Source organism: Calonectris borealis, chromosome Z (genome assembly GCF_964195595.1).
Source record: "Calonectris borealis chromosome Z, bCalBor7.hap1.2, whole genome shotgun sequence".
NCBI classification, from domain to species: Eukaryota; Metazoa; Chordata; class Aves; order Procellariiformes; family Procellariidae; genus Calonectris; species Calonectris borealis.
In genome coordinates this window covers 47,004,742-47,025,840 of record NC_134352.1, presented here as the reverse complement: position 1 = coordinate 47,025,840, position 21,099 = coordinate 47,004,742, and the positions used below count along the sequence as shown (strand labels likewise).

At 38.3% G+C, this 21,099-nt stretch overlaps 1 protein-coding gene across 1 annotated transcript in view; it reads right to left on the bottom strand.

The window, feature by feature from the left end:
* Positions 1-2,960: 2,960 nt before the first annotated feature.
* GDA (guanine deaminase) overlaps positions 2,961-21,099 on the bottom strand; it is a 28,505-nt gene continuing 10,366 nt past the window's right edge. Inside the window, exons 5-14 of the mRNA XM_075136278.1 lie at positions 20,514-20,619; positions 17,714-17,741; positions 16,193-16,300; positions 15,028-15,135; positions 12,779-12,876; positions 11,934-12,001; positions 11,317-11,463; positions 8,796-8,914; positions 7,655-7,682; positions 2,961-6,615 (exon numbers count right to left, since the gene is read on the bottom strand). Coding sequence (XP_074992379.1) covers positions 6,545-6,615; positions 7,655-7,682; positions 8,796-8,914; positions 11,317-11,463; positions 11,934-12,001; positions 12,779-12,876; positions 15,028-15,135; positions 16,193-16,300; positions 17,714-17,741; positions 20,514-20,619 — 881 coding nt within the window. The 3' untranslated portion in view covers positions 2,961-6,544. The remainder of the gene's footprint in view (positions 6,616-7,654; positions 7,683-8,795; positions 8,915-11,316; positions 11,464-11,933; positions 12,002-12,778; positions 12,877-15,027; positions 15,136-16,192; positions 16,301-17,713; positions 17,742-20,513; positions 20,620-21,099) is intronic.

Here is a 21,099-nt window from a genome sequence, read left to right as displayed (position 1 = left end):
CCAGTTAGGCATTTTTCACAAACGAAAGAACCAGAGCCTACGCACAACAGGTGACGAGCAGACAAAACTAAGGACCAGAATCAGAAAAGCTTACTCCAGTGAGATGTGAACTCTCCTTTGCGGAAAGAAGGTTCGTCTTGAAGCAAGGGCTGCAAACTTCCTCAGCTAAGGAGTATGCACAACTGCTTTTTAAAAGTTCATCAGCAAAAGCTCTTAAAGGAACACAGAACCCAGCTCCAAAGCCACAAGGCCAGGTAGGACTCAGAGGTCAAAGCCTTCAGTTATCACTAACACTGGTCCCTTCTACTGAAGGCTTATCTCCAGGGACTTTTTGTACTAAATGCACTTAGGAGCACTTGGCTAAGCAAAGCCTTTGGTCACCTAAGTGCAGATCAAGGTAAAACACTTCTATGTTTTTGTCAGCTGCTCACAGTTTACGCCCTGGTCTCGGCAGGGTTTAATTGTTACCACCTGACTCAAGTCATTAAGCCAAATCACTGATTCTAAGAGCTGCGCAAACATAACAACATCTACCTGATGGGACAAATCTTTTGAGTTGAAGCGTTAGGCAGGCAGGTGTAAGATTGCCTTATTTTAGCCTTACCCTTCTCCCAACTCCACTCATTCAGCGTAGTTATTTTCAAACTAAAACCAAGTGTATGAGAAACCACAAACTAAAGCCAGAATTAAAGCGAATACACACTTCTGAATCCTGACCGGGGCGGGGAAGTGTGAGTCTAGGCACGACTATTGCGTTCACTTCTACAGAAGTGACTGCCTCTGCAGAAGCCACAGGGGACCTCATTGGTTTGGAGCACACGCTGATTCAGGGCATGTTCCAAGAAAGAATTTCCACTCAAATTTCCAGGAAACTGGCCTCCAAAAACATTGCTCAGCCTTTCGTGAAAAACTAACTACTATTAACTTTACACAACAGATTGCTGTTGATGTTGCTGATGTCCTTTTGGCTTCCCAAGAATTGTTTTTGTTGCTGCTGTTAGTGGGTTTTGTACAGAGAGCCTTCCAGATGTCATTTGCTGGCTTCTCTGTTGAGAGAAGCACGAGTTATTGCATATATAGTACAAGGGCTTAAAAAAACCCCAACTTTAAGCCGAAGTTCCTAGTACCTAGGAGTTCACTATTAGGTATATGCTCATGTAATTTAAAACGTGCTGTGCTCTCTGCAGTGTGCTTAACTTCAAAACAACCTGATTTGTAAAACAGCTTATCTTCAGTTACTCTAGTCACATCAGATGCTTGCCCTCCTGCGTCGGACTCGGCTGTCACTGCCCCACCAGGCACATGACAGGGGATGACGTCTGAGGCATGCAGGAGCAGGGATTCTTCCCCGGGACCAGACCAGTTCAGTCTCTGACCCGTCCAATGCCAAATGTTTCATAGGACACATGGAGATAAAGCATAACGTGCCCTTGCATTAGGTTTCTTCTGAAGTTGTTACATGTAATTTTGATTTAAATCTCGAAGTAGAGGTTGAGAGGTTGAAAAGTATTATATAATTATGCTATGATTAGCTACAATTATTTGGGTTTGTATCATTAAGCATGTAAATAACTGCTTTGGAAATCTGTTCAGTTGTTGGGCCTCAATGACTCTCAGAAGGAATGAAGACTGTGATTTAACAAAACATGGGCTGAAAACGTATCTTCTTTTCTGAGCGTTTCCCACCTAAAACTTCACTGACACGTCCTCTTGTTTTCATGAGTTCCTCTGATCCAGCCTCTTTCTACTTTGCATTATTTTGTATTCTGCCACAACCCTTTTCAAATCTCTTCTCAAATTCATTTTTTTCCCCAGTCCTTTCTCAAATTTTCAAAATCCCTTGGCTTTTTCTTTTAAATACCTTAAATACTTGTACACTATCATTTTAGAGATGAGTTGACCACTGCTACACACAGGGCTGCAGATAAGGCAGGACCGTTTATTCATACAAATCCAGTATTTTAAAAGCTGTCCACCTTGTCATCTGTTATAGATTGTTCCTGGAAATGCTTACAACAATGTTTTTAAACAGCTTGTCTGTGCAATGTTGTTAGTATCTTTTCGTTCTAAAACTGGGATGTTCTTTGAAAGAACTTGGGCTTTTTATTTTTCAAGACTTGCGTATTCTTTTTAAATGTATAATCAAGAATAATTACATTCTCCTTTGCTCAGTAGAACAGTAGATATTTAGCAAGGATTATTACCTTTTGCTAACCTGCATTGCATAATCATGATTAAAAAAAAATCTATTTCTCTGTAAATATTTTTAAATTAAAACATTACTATTCCTGTCGGCTTTCATAAAACCATCATAATTTTTTCATTCATGAGTGTATAATCAGACACAGACTTTTAAACAGGGTCATTTTCACATTTCTTTTTCTAACAGGAAGTCCACTTAAAATACTGAAAATGTTCAGTACAGTGACAAATACACATTTTTTCCCCCTACAAAGATTTCTGATTGCACAAAAAACACAGAATAAATATAAACATTAGGCCAAGGCAATATTTTAAAGTGCAGAACTCCACTTGCCATACATGAATAATTCAAATAACGCTGCATAATGCATAGGCGATACTTACTAGCATTTCATTAATAATCAAAATCGAAAGTGACACAATGAGATCAACATATAACAGTAATTCAAATACATTCCATTTATAATAAATAAGTGCTCGTCTGAACATAGAACACATTAAGCATATTGTCCCAACAAGCAAGCTTTCCACAAACTACCCTTTTTTTTTCCCCTTTGTCTGAATGGTATGCTAACATTGAACACAAAGACACATTAAGAAACGAAGATCCCATTCACAATCTGGCAAGAGAACTAATGGGGAGTGACATCTGGAAACAGTTGCGTGTACAGTTTTCCAGAGGTTTTATCTTAAGTCAGTAGCGCTGTGTCAATTTATACTGACTGAAAATTATCCCTTTATTTTCTTCCACTTACTCATTTCCCCTTAGTGTTTGGTTGCCTGATTTTTACCTTTTTTTTTTTTCTCTTTGGAAGAGCGAGGAAGAAGGAAGGAGGTTGCTTTAATTTGTCTTCAGCTACTAAGTTCTGTGACAATGAGGATGGAGGGGGAATAGTCCAAGTCCTAGCCTCCATGAGCATTTTGGTTTGAGACAGTAGTGCTGTTCTGAAATGAATTCCCAACCATCCTCCTTTATTGAACCTTGGTTCAGTTTGCAAGGTGGTTTTGGTACACAAGGATTAAGTTTGTTTTGGAGGAAAATACACTGGAGGCTCAGCTGCACGCCAGATATACTCCAGCCTCTAAAAGAGACATTAAGAGTCTGAACCAATTATTCGGCCTGCTTCAAACTGCATGTGCAGTGGGGACATTTATCCAAGGAAACAGACTGTATGTAGTCTTAAGCTGCATACAGTGTAGATGTAGAAGTCTCAGCAGTAACTGCTTTCATCTACTGATCCTCCCCTACTGCACCAAGTATCTTGGCAATCTACACATAGCCAGGGAGTCCCAAGGACCGAAACTTCACAGCAGGATCCTCAGTGACTTTCCCAAAGTTGTTTCGGAGAAGTTTGGCTACTACATCCTCTGCATCTCCTAAAACCTTACAAGTTCCGTGTGTAAGCCATCTTCCACTGAACAAGCTTTCGGGACTACCTCAGAGGACCCCACCTCAACTCTTTTTTCTGGCATTACAGTCTTTCTCCACTTAATTATATTTAAGATGCTGCTGTTGAAAGTACCTCCCAGTTTATTTGTTATATTAATTCCTCCACTGGCTTCCTCTCACACCAAATTCAGGCTTCTTTCCTTTACCCCTAAGCGCCTCAGCATTTAGTGTAATGCTATCCGTCTTGGTCCTCGCTCCTCCTGGTCTGGGGCATTGCAGGGTGGTGCAGGCAGCCCACGCCACTACCTGCAGGCAGAGCTCCTCCTCCAGCTGAGATTCTTAAGAAGCTGGTTCTCCGTTTCTAAGTCTGGGTAGTGTCAGGGTACTAGACACTAGTAAAGCTGTAATCAAAAGCCTGAGTTCCTACCTTGTGCCTGAATTTAACAAGAATCAAACTGCTCATGACGCAGCCAATATTCAGATACAAAGCTCACTGGCAGCAGTTGTCCTAGGGAGTCCCTTTGTAACTGGGCCAGAAGGACAGTGTTGAACTTGTTAAAGTTCTTCTGTATTCCCAGTTTGCAAACAAGCAACCCCTCCTCCCCTGCAAGTCTTTTAAGAAGAAATGCTGAATCCCATTCTTAACAACACTACAAAATAGTGGGAAAACAATTAAGTCAGAGACAACTGTTAAGACTACCACTAAAATAAAAGCGTTGATTTAATTCATAGCTCTGGAAGCGAAGAAGCAGGGCACAAACATACATTGTACACAAGGCTGTATAATCTTTCTCTGCCCCAGAAAGCATTCTTGCAGGAAGGCCAAAGCTGAAAACTATGCAACTCCCTAAAAATAGTTTCAGACAGTAACTGGGAGGATTAAAACATGTGTCTCACAGATCTTTGGTTTTGGAACGTGAAATTTGATCAATTAAATTCATGTCAAAATTCATGAGGAAAAATGCTCCCTGAATCAGGAAACCAAGTTAAAGAGCTGAAGATTGTATTTGCCAAGCAAGCGTGCTACTGCGTAGGTGACTGGGACACATAAAAACCAAAATGGTTTAAGGAAACACCCCGATGGGACCTGGAAATCTTAATCCTTAAATCTTGACTCCTAAAGCCTTAGGAATCACGGAACACAATGGATGTGAAGGCCGTACCTCCGCACAGCGCAGTGCCCCGTGCAGACACCTGCGCTAGCTCTCCGTGCGCAAGCCGCGCCGCCGCGCAAGCTGGGCGGCGGCTGCAAGCCAATGTCCACTGCTGCTCAGCAGGGCTGCTCGGCGCCGGCAAAAAAACCACGCTGACAAGACTGTACTACTTTAAGTGCCCAAGCCAGCGTTTACACTTCCACTTGACGCTATACTGTCTCATGTAAGCCTACCTGTAACGGTATGTAAGCTCTGAAAAGGCGTTTAAAATCAGAAATTTATCAGTGACGTTTGGCCAAGCCCTCTCTCAGAAGTAGACATGAAGTGAGACTTTGGTGCAGTGACCTCCCTTGTTTTGTGAACAGAGGGAAAGCAGTGAGATAAAAGTGTGAAACAAAGCTTAGTGAAATCAAAGGAGTTTGAAGCAGGCCTTAAAACCGTGTTCAACACATGTTTATAGTAACTCAATACAATATTGTCTCTATTGACACTGAAATTAAAGCTTACACCCTTTGTGTTGCAAAAACATAATAAAGAAACAAGAAGCAACCCCCTCCTCAAACTAACCTCGCGCAAAAAAAAAAAAAAAAGTCTCTGATAAAAAGTAGGAAAATATGCTTTTTAAGAAAGGAAATCGCACAGATTTCCGAAACAAAAACGGCACATTTTTTACCTGGAATTGTACAGGGCTGGAATTATGGTTGCCATGTTGAAAGACACAGAAGAGCACGATAAAGCTCTCTGGCCAGAAATAGCCCCTTTCTCTTGGCTTTTTTTTAAACCCACTCATTTCCCTTACAGAAAGGAGAAGGGATGTGGTACCGTCTGGTCTGAACGGTCAGGAGCAAGTGAGCTTGGGAAGGTTCTGCAGGAGGCTGAGCTAGATGAAGCACTTCCTCTAGTCCAGAAAAACCTCTTCATTTGTTTGCCATCGGGTAGCCTGCTCAGATATCTTAGTGCCCACTTCTAATTTAACACAAGTTTCATTCAGCTGTCACTCAGCTGAGGGTAATTCCGTGGAGTGGGCGGAAGATCAGGCTGACCACTTCTAGACTTAGGAACAAAATCTGTGGAAATGCAGTTTCAGCTGAGAGCATCACAGAACAACGCAGCCCATCCGCTCTCCCAGCCCCTCTCCCTGTGACTAATGCCCACCAGTTCTCTTCTGTCGGACTATGAACGACAAATCTGAACTCTTTGATAATAAGGACCCTTATTTATTTATAAATACACACTTCTTATCTAATTTCTCTTAAAAAAATAATGTTTTAAATGAAATAATTAATTTAAAAAAAATAAGCTCCTAAAGAAAACTGAAAAATGCTCTAAATGCCCCCAAATGTCACTGATTTTTCCATACTTGATGATAATATTACGGAAATTGCATTCTTCCGTGATACTCATTATCTATCTGCAAAGTCAATTTACTAGCACTGGCATTTTTTTAATTCAGATGCATTATAGACAATGAGAGTCTCATTGCTCTTTGTAATGCTTCCTACACTATTATTGAAAGGAACAGCAGGTGTCCTCTTTGATTAACATATTTACCAAATCCCTTATCAATGCACATATGCTATTTTTACAGAGAAATTTAAATACCCGTTTCCTCTAGAACTGTGACAATTTTGGTAAAGTAATTCTTGAAAGGTCTAACAAAATTTCTAATGTTTGCAAGTTTTAAAACATTAAACAAAAATGAGGTGTCATTCCTGATGATCAGGCACTGTGTTTAATCAATCTTTTCCAAATCAGATGCAGAATGATCAGCAGAGTACTTTGCAAAAGGGAAATGGATTTATACTGAACTTGAGAAAGGAACCACTTGCTTTCCAGCCACATACACTTCAGAAATATTCCGATCATCACCTGAAATAACATGGTCAAAACAGAGATTTGCACATAAATCTATGCACTGATTTAATTAATGAAAATTATGCAATCCACAAAATCAGTTTTGGAACACAACATTTGCAGTGACCGCTTCCTAGGACTGAGAAAGTTTATTTGGAGAGAAATAGTCAGGGCTACCACAAAGATCAATTGATGTTTAACTACCCATGCTTTTTTTAAGAAATAAATACAGCATTCAGCTGCTGCAATGGTGTCATGGGTTTTCTATATATTTAGTAGATTCAAACCCCGAAAATATTATATATCTGTGCAGAAAACGCATTGCACAGTATCTGAACTCACTCGGGTACCAGGCAGCAGTAAAAGCTGGTCTGCCTCAGCCAGCTTCTCAAAAAGGCAAAAGCCTAATTAGAGAACGACACAAACGCGGCCAGAGCTACCACCAGTTACCTCTACATAATAACATAACGGGCAGTGCAGCTTTTGGTCCAGATGATGCCCTATAAAGAAGTAACTATTCTCTTAAGGGGGGTGGGACTGTTTGGGTTGGGTTTTGTTTGTTTTAAAGGCCATTTTTTTTGTTTGGGAGTAAAAAACCACAATGGCAACTGGTCTGCAAAAGTCCTTCTGAGCTGAACTGGTTCTGAACTGGTGATTAGCATGTCACTGTTACTTTACGGTGAAACATGATTTAGCTCATACTGTAGATAAAGATAGGTGTGGTAATAAATCTGACAAACTTGGTGCATCTGATCATGTTAAACTGACTACTTAACTATGTCCCAAAGAACAAAAGTTTAACCACTTAATTCTTACTCAGTATTTATAAATACATATTAATAAATGTAAGTAAATGTATATTTAATTAATGTAAAAAATATTAATATTAACATTTATATATATATGATGTAAATAAATCTATTTAATTACTATAAACAAATGTATATTTAATTATGTCTAAACAAATTTATTATTAAACTCCACATTAATTTAGGCAATTTTTCATGTATGAAACAACAAGAGAATTTTATGTGGGCTGAGAATCAGAACATACCTAAATACAGGAACTTCTGGAGAGTGTCCTATAAAAAAATGGGAGAAAAGCAAATTCAGAAAGCAGTATATGCTATCCCAGATCATAATTATTGGAAGATTGAAATAATTGATAAAAAGAGCTTTCGTAAATATTCCTACTAACAGTAAAATCAAGACTTAATGTGCACATTTTCTCATAAATAACTTTCAGTAAGGAGGCTGTATGTCTCAGAAAGAAAACACGGCACAAGTGTGACAGTATAAACAAGTATATGCCTAAAACACAATATTTCCCCTTCTTCTTTTTTAGAGTTCTCAAATTCATTTACTTATTGAAAAATAAAACAAAACTGTAAGCATTTTTAAAGTCCTAAGAACTGCTAACTTAGCTAAAAAGGTGTAGACTTAAACTGGAAAATATTTTTTTCCAGAATTATTTGAATTAGGAAGAAGATTTAAAACTTAAAGAATTTAATCTAATCCAGATTATTGTGGCTGAAACAGATTAAAGGCCAATTACCTCACCACTTATGCCCGCATTTCTAAGTAAACGGTGACATTCAGAATAGAGACGGCAATAGAGAGTCTGGCCACATCAGTAAATTCAAGTGACTGTTGTTCATTACCTTTTTTAATCATAAAAGGTTTTTGCATGAGAAGGTGTGCCCACTGCATAATGCCAATACTGCTTACATGTTTGTATAAAAACTGTGCTTTCAACTCAAATTCGCCGTCTTGAGTCCTTGCTTACATTTACAATAGCAGTGCAGTCAAGCCAACCTAGCCTTTAACTGGGAACAGGTTGCCATTTTTGAGTTTGAACTCGAAGTGTTAACTGAAACTAAATTGCTTTTTCTTGGCTGCCATTTGTCACTGCAAATAGCTAACTCTAATTGTCAGCTTGGGCTAAGAAAACATGCATTAAAAATTGTCACGTGCATTTTTGGTCATGGGGATACAGGACTGTCACTGAGGACAGCAAGATTCTTAAAAAAAAAACGACCACTGAACCTCCTGGGCTGAAACACAGACAGCAGTGGTGTAGTACACCTGATTCCTGTCACTGGAATAACTCTCAAGAGGCTTATTCTGGCTGTATCACAGACCTTCCCCACATCATTTCCAGTAGTTTTTTGGATCATTAATCCCGTTCCTATTACCTCAAAATTATCAGCAGAAAACAAGTCAAAAGGGCTGTCTGAAGCCTTCGTGTTGATTAGCAGCGCATCAAATTCTTTACCGACCTCAAAGTTTCCAATCACATCGTCTAGTCCTAGAGCTGAGGAAGAAAATAAGCTCACAAACAGATCTTCAACACACGCCTCTTTCCACCCTGTGGAAGCACCTGGCAACTTACTTGAGATGTTCATAAGAAAAACTACGAGAATTTAGACGATTACAAGGAAAAACATGAAAGCAAATTCAACATCCGAGTTCTTAAGCATCTTCTCAGTAAAAACATGTAGATCTTGATGAATTTCTGAAAGGCATCTGTTAACGGTAAAAGAAATCCGAAAAACAATTTGAACCCCTCTTTTGATTTTTTGTTCTTTGAACGTTCTCCATTGATTTTGTGTCATTGCAGATCTGATGTATAGGCCACTAACTGTTTAAAGTGGAATAACAATCATCTACGTTGCAAAAACGTTAAAGCTCCAAAAGGGGCAATGAAATGAAGTCAGAGAAACAGTAGAGTATATAATAATACTCACCTTGCTAGGGCAGTATTAGATTTAATTGTTTAAACAGTTTAAGCAACTTTGACAGGTTGTACAGACCTATTACAATAGTAACATATAATAATGTGATACCAAAAGAGGTGTGTGGAGAGGATAATTAAGGGCAATTAGCAGGAACAAAGAACAATATGCTGTGGGAAAAAAAATCATAGCCAGATCTGAAGGTCTCATACCACCTGTAAGGCTTGTCTTGTGGTCTATTATTTAGCTTTGTTATTTCAAAGCTTCATTACAACCTCTAGTTCTCAGGTCCACAAGCACTGAAAATCTACAGTTCCATCTTCAGCGACTGGGTGCTTGCAAGTGCTTAGAATACCTAAAGAGAGGCCTTTGTGTCTCCTTGGAAATTATTTAGCATAGTCTCTAGTTGTACAAAGTATCTGTGTATTAAATCAACTTTTCCAATACTCTGGAGTTAAACTTAGTTATCAAAGAGGATAATATTTGCAAATAATTTCTTCACTTGTTTTCAGATTGCTCCTGTCTGACAAAGGACCTTCAGCCTGCAGTGAAGTTTGTTTGTGACAGGAACTTCACAATACCTTAAATATTTAAACTCCTCCAAATGGTGAAATATTTTTACTCCCTATCAGTTTCAACTAAAATGATCTCATATTCCTTCAGGTTTGTGAGCGGAATGCAATTTTTAGATTAAACACAAGAGGGTGACAAGCGTTTAGGAGTCTCAGCAAAGCAAATTATTGCAACAAAGAATTGCTCATTTAAATTTCCACAAACTCTACTTGTCCAGGTTACTGGAAGGTTGTACAAATAATTCATATTCTAGTGATTGAAAGTGATTCAGTAAGGATAAAACGGCTTAAAATCAATATATAAAATAAACACATGACTAAGTAAACCTATGAACCCAGATAAAACAAGCGCAAGAATAGCTGGGAAAGGAAACCACGTATGAGTTTGCGATTTTTGTAAGTTTTCCTTTCCATATCTCAGCTAATTTATTCTCACCTTTTATAAGAACAGTACATATTGTGGGAAAAAGACCTCTCCTTTTTTGTCCCCTGCCCATTTTCTGTCTTCTCTATTTCCCCATTACACCCTCCAGAAATTCAAATACTATCCTGAGACCACCTGTTTGGTGACATTTTCATTACATCTTTCAAACTTCCATTAATAATTCCCAATGGTGTTTTCTGACAACTAAAAAAATGTTACACTGAAAAGACTTTGGACCAGTTCTTCAGCAGGTAGTGAGCTCATTTCTGCTAACCGGAATAGTAATAATTTTTTACTTATGTGTGGATTTGCTAAATCATACAAGTTCCGCTCAAACTTTGCTAATTGTATAAGTCAGTATGTGCATACTGATCATGACAAAACATGCTGGTGAACCAGAATAAGCGTTATACTATATGACTACATTCTGCAGATGCAACTGTGTCTTAAACAACCATGGTGCATATCCTGTTTAAACCTTGTGCTTTTCTCTGACTGAGAAAAGTGATTTGCATGATGTTTTGATTTGCTGGAAATACAGTGACAAATTGCCTCACTGAGAGCTCAAAAAGCAGAAACAAAATTAGAAACTGATGACAAACAGGATGCATGATTTTATAGTAATTGCACAGCTTTTCCTCTAAGTGTTGGTTGCTGAGTAAAATAAAGTCTTTCCAATTGGTGTGATAAACATACAAGCATTAATGATTAAGAAGTCTGAGGATCTTTGCAAAGAAAATGTACAACCCTGAAAAATCATTAAGATTCTATTATTAAACACTCTCAACATCAATACGAATACTCTTCTGTAATGAGCCTAGTACGGGTATGAGAGACTGAAGGATCTCTGCCCAGCAAATACCATTTTAGACTTCACTCTGGCACCACAAAATCTGTCAATTCAGCCACCTTTTGAAGACAGGGAGGCGTAATATCACAAAAAGCTGTAGTTCTCTGTGTACATCCTAAAGAAATTTCTTCTTACCTTGGCTTCCTCCTAGAGTGGCTAGTTGAAAAGCTTCTTCAAGAGTTAGTCCTGTTTCATTTACTTTATTGATCTGAAGACTATTAGATGCCATCATTGTTTTCCTGATGGCATCAAGCATAGAAGCTGAATATCCACCAGCAACATCTAGAAGGGATCAGACTCTTAGAAACGAGCTTTGGGAATAATTCTCTGTGTTAAATTTCTATAAGCTTTAATTAAATGTTACGAAGTGGCAGATGTGGTAAACACAAAAAGTTTTACTGCTAAGCCCTGTCTCCGAGTGTATAATTCCTAATAAAGGTGCTCTCACATGCAAAGTCAGGTAAATAGAACACCACACAGAATAACAGAAACCTGAAAAGCTGTTGTTCAAGCCCTGTTTACTCTCACGACAGGAACAAAATTTTCTTCATTCATTTTTGGTTTTCTTTTTAAACGCTTTTGGACCAGCTCTAGATTTCAGTACTCTAGACTTCGTTACTCTAGAAGTAGTGGGAAAAAAAAGCAGGTCCATAAGTTGGAGACATGCTGACTTCTAAATACAAACAAGTAGGCATGTTTTTGTATCTCCCAATGATTTCCAAAAGAAACCGTTTTTACAGCAAACTACTAACCTGTGCCAAGGCCAAGCTTCACGTTGTGTTTCAGGACCTTTTGCACATTTAAGACACCACTGCGCAACCTGGATTGGAAGAAGAAACGTCTTCTGTGTGATACACGCAGAGAAAGTTCTGGAAGAGCAGGGCTGCAGAGCCGTTTCATGACAAAGGCTCTCAGAACATGTGCAATAGATTGGGCTTATTAAACTGCGATGGAGCATTTGCATTCATACATCTGAAAGATGGGGTTTAATCACTAAAAATAAAGGCCGTTTTTCTGAATTAAAAACTCCCACTGTTTTATAGTTATCTGCTGAAAATGAGCTCTCAATACCCGTGAAAAAATCCAAATATGATGTAAAGTATATTCCAGGAGCTGGGAGGTCATTTCATGAGCTCCAGTAAGTCATTGCAAACAAGATATTGACTACGTTAAAGGCAAAATGACTGTTAACATTTAGTACAGTATCCTGGCTGGATACCATACAGTATCTCATTTCTGCTTAATAAAAAGAAGACTATATAGCCCATATGCTAAAACATATGCATGCTTTGGGGGGAAGCGAGATGGCCTGAATCTGCCATTGATAGAACAGTCAAAAGAAATAAAGTTTAAAAAAAGAAGTTTTTATATATATATATATGACTATACCTAAAGATCACAAGTCAGTTCAGAGCATACCACGCAGAAGTGGATCATGAATAGTCATGCTCAATCCAATATGTCACTTCTGGTGGAATGGGGTATCATATACATATAGCCTTGTAATGGTAGGCTGGACTCAGGGTACTATGTGAACAACAGCTTTATTTAATTGTACACCATTCTTTTTTTCTTTTTTTTTTTTTTTTAAACTTACGAAAAATTAGAATTGGGGCAATGTGAAATTGCAGCTCCACGAAGACTAAAAAGTTTCAGCTCTTCTTCAGAAAGATAACAGGCATGAGCCATCACTGTCTAAAGAAAACAGAATCACTAATTTACTCAATATTGCATTTACTTCAGTGCCTGTGATTTTTGCTGCGCTGCTTTTAATAGCCGAAAGGACACCTGTTACCACCGAGGGAAATTAATGCACTTCTTGAATGAAGCTCTTGAAATCAACAGGGGATAAACTCTCATTAACTTCAGTATGCTTGACATATCACTCCTTCAGCTTTTTTTCCTTTATTAACATAAGAAGACAGGGTGCTGACTCTTGCAGTGACTGCTGTGATCTAAAAGCTTCAAGGAACAAAAGCAAGAATTCCCCAGTTGCCCTAGCACTGTAGTAACCTTATGATTTATATTTCGTAGCTAACACAGAGATTAAGTACTGGGACTAGGAGTACATCAGATACAATGGAAAATGTATGTACTCTGAGCATGTTTCCAATTGTCTCTCTAAAGGTTTGCACCAGGTAGATATATATATCTGGAATATTCTTTAATTAAAATAATCTAATTCGTTATGCAACAGATCAATAACCTTTCTTGGCCTACACAGCTGACTTTAAAAATAAGTTCACAAGCAGTCTAAACAAAACATAGAAGTATAGGATAGTATCATTTAACAGGACATAAACCAATTATTCCCAGACAAATCCACTTGGAATTACCTCATGTGCCAAATGCCCGCTCAAAGAGAAGAGCAAGAGCTCTGCTAGGCTTTGCAGTCTGCTGATAAAAATAAGAACGGCACAGGGACTGTTTCCACTGAGCATCTCCTAATAGCACTATACCCTCGCCGTCTCTACTCATCAAGCTCAAATGTAACTGAAAATGCAATGAGAATAGCTACATCTTAAGGACATACATATGGTAGCTGCTGAACCCTGTCTCTGCTGATCTGTACTTCTTTTAAAAAAAAAAGGAGATATTTCAGCCACAGCTCTGAAAAACATACTTTTAAAACATAAAAAGTTTTGGTGGTTGGGGAGGGGCGAATGTCTGCAGTTTTGTTATGCTTGTGTTTAACAGAATGCTTCCCCAAACAACCAGGAGCCCGGCGCCAGAAAGCACCAGTAACCCTGATTTTCAGTGGCCATTTTCAGTGCTGTGCGTGTAAAAGTCTGACAGAATTAAGACTTATGTTTTTGCAGCACTAATATTCTCTTCAGTATGTTGACGAAACAAAACAGCATGCATAGAGAACAAAAGTTGTGCTAGAGAACAAAAGTTAATATTGTGTATACGTAATACTTAAGTAGTCCATACTGGTTTCTCAGGTAAAAAGGACAGTAAATAAGTAATATACTGGGGTACATTTTCTAAGACAGAAATGGGAGTTCAATAGCTAATTCCCAAGAAGTTACCAGCTGCCCTTTGCGCCTCTGAAAATTCTCTCCTAAATTTTAAATCAATTTGACTGATGTTTAAGCACTCTGACTGTAGTTCGGCTGCTCCTACTCACTTTTGCATGAGCTCTCCACTACCTAATAAGTTGTGCCCTTATTACAGACACTCCAACCTGTACTTAGTGTGGGTTGGTATCAGATCTGCTTGCATTTATCTCGCCAGCATAAAGCTTTAATGAATTTCAACTCTTCAGACCACTGTGCCTCTCAATACTTGGTAAATCAGCTAATGAGATAGAGTGCTTTTGGATAGTCGGAACAGTAAAGTGTACCTGTCTGTATGTGAGGTTCACACACAGAACACAACAGGACAAGCTGCTTTTCTGTAGGAAACTGCCAAAAAATGAAGTTGGTCCTACCATAACACCATAGAACAAATCTTCAGGCAAAACCAGCATGCAAGAACATTGTAATATAAGGATAACTAGGTACTGCCTAAGAATTACCAGCTCCTACAATACCAGCTTTACCTAGTCTCCTGCTGACCCCACTGCCCCAATTGTCTTTGGAGCCCTTGGAAAATGGATCAGGAAGCATAAAATACCTTTATTGTTCATTTCCCCTAAAATGCTTAGGAAAAGCGTGGGCTTGTCTAAAGTTCCAATACCCTGGCCAACACCTGTGCAACGGAGAATATAAAACCAATTTACTTTCCCCCAGATGTCATTGACCTTGACAAAACAATACAAACTTTTCAGGTAACTACAGTTAACCATCATATTCTCTACATGGATAAATCTAAGCTATGCTGTGGAAATTTTTATGCAGCTACCTTGCTGGTAAGCAGCTTGTTTTTATCATACAATTCAGTGTAATTCTGGTAGGCAGGAAACATGTTCTCCACAAGTTTGAGTTCTTCTTCATTCTCACTTATGTGACTCTGCAATAAGAAAATATATAGCAATGAGTGCTTTAAATAGCATTAAACCTGACATTACAACGTTCTGAGCAACCTACTGGTGCTAAACATATAATGATAGAAACTATCGTTAAAAAGTCTATAGTTAGATCCAGTCCTCGGGCTTCTCTTTTCATCGGAGAGGTCCCTGGGACCCAAAAGAGTAGCTCCATTTGTTTCTTTAAAAGTGATATGAGATGGTATGCCTGGATAGTCCGTCCCAGTAGTTCGGTGACGTAATGGCCCACTTGGTATTTGGCAAATGTTAAAATAATAAATATAAGAATACATATGACTGTGAGGTAAAAGAGAGAAACAGCCTACCACAGAGTGGACCCTGGGATCAGGGCAACATATAGGTAGCTGCTCCATGTATCTTCGGACGGGCTGATTAACTCCTGGTCTCAGATAAAAATCTGATCCTCCTGTACTCCCATTGGAGCATATATTTTCAAAATGCCCACTTCATAATGACAAAAAATCCTAATGTAGGATAGCTTTAAAACAGTAGATGCTTAGAATTGTGTAACCAAAAAAGAAACATCTTAAAGTTTCAACAGACCTGTAAGCTTTGAAATATGTCTTTTTTAAACAGAGAAACTTCATCACACTGGAAATCCTACAGCTATGTTAACAATGTTAAATAAGATACAAAGATGAGTAATTCTTTTATCTGCTGAAATCTGCTCTGTACAGAAACAGCAGGAGGCGGAGAGACAGACGTAACAACCTTGGACTAGGGAGAGCAACCTTTAGCAACCCAAGGGTTGCTCTGACCTATGATACTGGGTGCCAGTCTCCTAGTCACCATGCCCTGGGGCTTGCTGAATTGTGCATCCTTCCAATTATGAGCCTTCTCATTTCCTGGGCGGGTCACAGTGTTCTTGCAGAGGACTCTTAATAATTTCAGAGGAATTTGAAAGACAGGCTCCAAAGTAAGAACGTGGTTTAAGTGTTTTGCTGAAATTATGAAAACTCCCTGGTCTGTATGTTATCTATCCAAGCTATTCAAATCGTATACTGAGCTCTCGGAGCTTACCTGCACATGGAGATCACGAGCCTGTGCTAAATCGCCAAGTGCACATAGCAAATCCTCTGTGCAGGAAGGGCCAAAGCGGGGGGTTATTACAGGCTGTACCCTTGGATACTGAAAATATTACAAAGACATGCTTGGGATTCTACATCTATATATCAGTAACCATAACTAAGACAAGCATTTACACAGCAATTACATTTTGTCTCCATCGCTTATTGCTTACTGCATCCTTGCCAACTCAAATTAAGCCGTATAGTCATTTCCTTATTTTTATTAGAAATTCCATCACAGAAATAGAGAATCAAAGTTTTTTTCTGAAAACAGTTTTAATGAGCCTTAGTAAAGAAGTTATTTCCATTAGAACTCTCTCATTGAGTCACTGAGATTTTCCCAGACTTCAAGAGAAGCACTGGATGCTTTTTCATATTTGCTGACAGTCCAGTATGCATTATTTATGGAGAAATAAGTCAGATGAATGACGAGACATTTTCCTGAGTTCTGCTTCTGTGAATATCAAAGACGTAATGATGCAAAACTGCAGAGTTCTGTAAAACCAAAGCTTTTTTCTTGTTCGATCTTCTCCACTCATGACAGCAACAAACTCCCTAGATAGGAAGATTAGTGGTAGCACCAGATACGCTACGCAGTAGGAAACAGTGGAGAAGACACCAAGACTAGAGCTACAGATGTTTACTTTAGACCTTGCACTTCTGGATTAAATTTTTCATAAAAAATAGACAATGGCATTACAACTCTGCCTTCAGTCACAGGCAATAGTTTTGCGTGTGGCACCACTAGAAGACAGTAGATGATAACTTGGTTTGCAGTTTCTTATACCATCCCCCAGATACAAGGAGCTCAGGACTTCTGCAGGTTAGCTGACTTACTCTACTAATACATATGATTTAGGCATTAAACTCTAGGCATCTGTTTTTGAATATTTTGAGATACAAATGTCAACAAATTAAGCCATTGAAAACAAAAGGCTGATAAGAAAAGCATCCCTGCTTGTAATATTGCAGTGTAAACCTCTATCTTTACCTCAGGAGTGCAAACTGAATTTCTTTAGAAACACACTGGAAGACATGTGCTGACCCAAAATACTAATATGGTAATGGATCAGTAACCGTACTGTAAAAACACTGATTTCTGCTGGTGAGAAATTCTTTTACTAGTCTATTTATATACCACCGAGTGATCGGCTGACTTCCATCTTTCTTTAACAGAAAATTGTCCTTTCTAGGAAGCCAAATATTTTAAAGTCAATAGAGAACACACACAGGACATTACTCTGCTGTACTCTGACCACTTGAAACTGAATTTACACTGCTACAGGTCCATTTCTCAACAACACAGCTAGCAGAACATTTTTCAGACTAATGATATCTGTCTACCACACAGAAAGATGCATATTTATTGATTTGTCACTAAGCCAGTAGAGTTTGTCAGCGGGATTAAGTATTTCATATATTCACACAGCATCTTCTGAATACAAAAGTCAATACAAAGGAGAACTCTACTTACTTTCTTTTCCAGTAGTTCTTTAACAAATCTGAAAAAGGGTAGAAAAAAATCTGTTATAAATCTGTCATCTGTGTTATAAATTATCAAAAATACAGAAAATATCTACTTAGATACCCTATTAAGCATTTCAGACATAGATCAATTTTTTATAGAAAGCTGGGCCAGATTCTCAGATGAAATAAAAAGAAGCAACACAACAAAGTCAGGATAGTTACACCAAATTATGCTAGTTGTGAATTTGACCCTGAATATGCAGAATTTTTTTCATTTGCAATAATTAACATTAGACACGTGGTAATTACTCTGAGTTCTCACTGAAAACCAAATCCATGTTACGTTAAATTCATTGAAAACATAATTATAAGCTACAGCTGCAATATTAGAGGAAAAAAAACACACTTAAATTTGTCTGTCCATGAATTTAAATTACAGCATTGAATATACTCTATTATTTAAAATACTATTTTTAAAAGATGCTGCAATATTTCATACCTCACTTACAGTAGTTGCATATGTCCTCATTCACTTAAAGGACCCTTGATTTTCTGGAAATGCTTACATTAATGCTAGCAGATAAATTATCTACCTTATGGAAAATACAGTATAGATTTACTTATTTTGTTAAATAAAAGAAGCTATTTCAGGGACGTCTACAAAAAAACCCCAAGAGTCAATGTGGATAATGCAGATGAGCAAATAAAGCTTCCTCTGACTCTGCAGGGAAGAAATTATTTAAAAACTCATATGCAGAGTGTATGCAAATAACTTCCAAAAGCCAGTTTGAGATGGGTGCTGGACAGGACCTCTGTGAATTTTTATGTCATACTTTCTATTCAGAAAAACCCGTAATTTTGGTCACAACAAACATTGAATAAAATTTGTCAAGTATCTTCGATGGAAAAGAAAATAATGCTGGAGGCTAGATTCACAACACTGAAGCTGGTGCTAGATCACCAGCTGGAAGTGAGACATCTAAGCTAAACTTCTGCAACGACCAAAGGAGTTTGAGAGCCAAAATGCAGTGTGAATTAGGTATCCGTCTGTTTGTCTTTCCTCCTATTGATTCACCTGATATAATAAAATATTCACTGGAGCAGAAACTATAACACAAGTATAACTCTCAGGTGATAATCCAAAACCTCCAGATAGCTGTTTTCATTCTTTTTCACATTCTTTGAAGAACGTCAGCATTGTTTCGTAACTGAAATATCTTTCTCAAAATACCCTATACTTTATTGGTTTATGTACTTCTCTATGAGGAAAAAAGCTCAGGTTCAAACCACTGTCTTCTGTGGCAGAAGAACAGATTTGAACATGGGTCCTCCTCTTTCCAGATGACTACAACTGTTAGTAGCACATAACGTATTCTAGATTTCAGTTCCCTAACTTTTTATTCAACACTCTTTGCAGGAGAAGGGTAGATTCAAATTCTTGACTTGAATTCAGATTTAATATATGAAGCACTTGGAATTGCATATTATTTCCATGCATACAATATAAATATTTCTGGAGGTTAACTGTAAAGAACTGATATCAGTGTAATACATTTTCTGACAGTGTGACAGATCACATTTCTTAGTTCTTTAAAAAAAAAAAAACACACAGGTTTCCCTCTTAAAGGAAGAGCTTTTTCATCCTTCTGCAATTGTATTGCTGCGATTCAGGCCTGATGAGGTAAGTACTCCTGATCGATGCCGACAAGCACACAGCTCTCTTCTGTAGACAGCCTGGAGTACTTGTGGCACACTCCCATCCAAAGCTGAGAAAGATTTGTTATTAACACAACCACGAGAAGGGAGTTGGAGGCACAAGGCAGGTATTTAAAAGAAATCTATTTGGATCATTCTGAAATCAGAAATATCAGAACTGGAAGTTCTTCCACTCTCAGGCCCATTCAGCAGGACTCATGCTGTATGACGAAAACTGAGGGTTTATGTGAAGGAAAACAAATGTTAGTAGAGTGCAAATGACTAATACTACATGTTTTAAAAATGTCTTTAAATATAAACACCATTAGAAATCTATGACCATTTCTATCTTTTACTGGCATTCTTCTAGCATGATTTGCAAAAATAAGGTAGCAACTTCACGTAAGTGCCGTAAGATGTTTATATTACTGAGGTATTTTGTCTTTCAGCATGATAGTTGAAACATTTATATAAGTAAATAAATAGTCCTGTGAGAAAAACTGTACATCTGCTTAAACATTTTCTGAGCATGGATGTGAAAGACAAGGGAAACCGAAGACAGCAGGCTGCCGTACTCAGTCTTGGCTCCCCTCCGCCATGTACATTGCCTTGATTTGACTCTCCTTCGCTCTCTCAGCTGCAAGTTAGAGTCATTTCGCCGGTGCTATGCTGGAGGAGAGGAGAACCACAGCATGTTTAAAATGGGGTATATGAAAGCTGACTTCTACAATTTGAATAAAGCTTTACTCTAAATGGGGGAAGGAAATAGCTCAGAAGTTAATGGGGGCCACCCCACCATCCCATGTCAGGTCACACACCTCCACACACAGAGCTGTGAAGGGAAAAGAGGAGGCAGAAAACAGACAACAACATACACATATTCTCTCCAAATCCTAGAGCTGTAGCTTCTCCCTTTCTTTGGAAGAGCTACAGAGAAACCGCTTGGGCTGCGCAGCAATTGCCAGAACTGTAGGAAACAATACTGTCGGAAGAAAAAAATCTGTTCTTAATAAATTTACACCAGTGGGTTCTTAGTCAGCTTCACATTCACTTTTCAGATGCATGAAAAAGTCTTATTTCTAAAGGTTGTGCCACCAATTTAATCACCTTACCTTTCTGTCTCTTGGACAGAGTCAGCAGTAATCTCTTTGTATTGTGGCACACTGTCATTCATATCCATGCAGACTTTTCCAACAAATGCTCGTTGGCCAAATTTATCTGTTGAGATGCATAAGAACATAAAACTCAGAATCACTGGCTCTTAAAAACTGCTATCAAAGCCCGTGCTGAAATCAAAATAGCAAATTCCACCCCAGCCAGCTTCACTTAAGGTGAACAGAATTTAAGCTCTTTTCTTATCTTTAAGTTGGGACCATCCATGCGACTTTCAGGGCTAAAAAGGAAAGAGAAAAAAACCCAAAACATTTTAGTAGGAGTTCTCCTCTTCCACATTAGTACCCAACTTTATGAATGTTATAATTGAGGAGTAGATTACTGTAGTTTAACCACAATCCGAATTCATAACGGTAGTATATGAAGAAGACCGCTGTGAAGTAGAGAATGAGAAACACAAGCACCAAAGTACAGAAGCTGTAGTAGACGATTACCCTGATCTGAGAAAAGGCACAAACAAACCATCTTTCCTTACGAGAAAGGAATGAGGTTCCTAACATGCCTCCCACGTGCAGTTGGATGGAG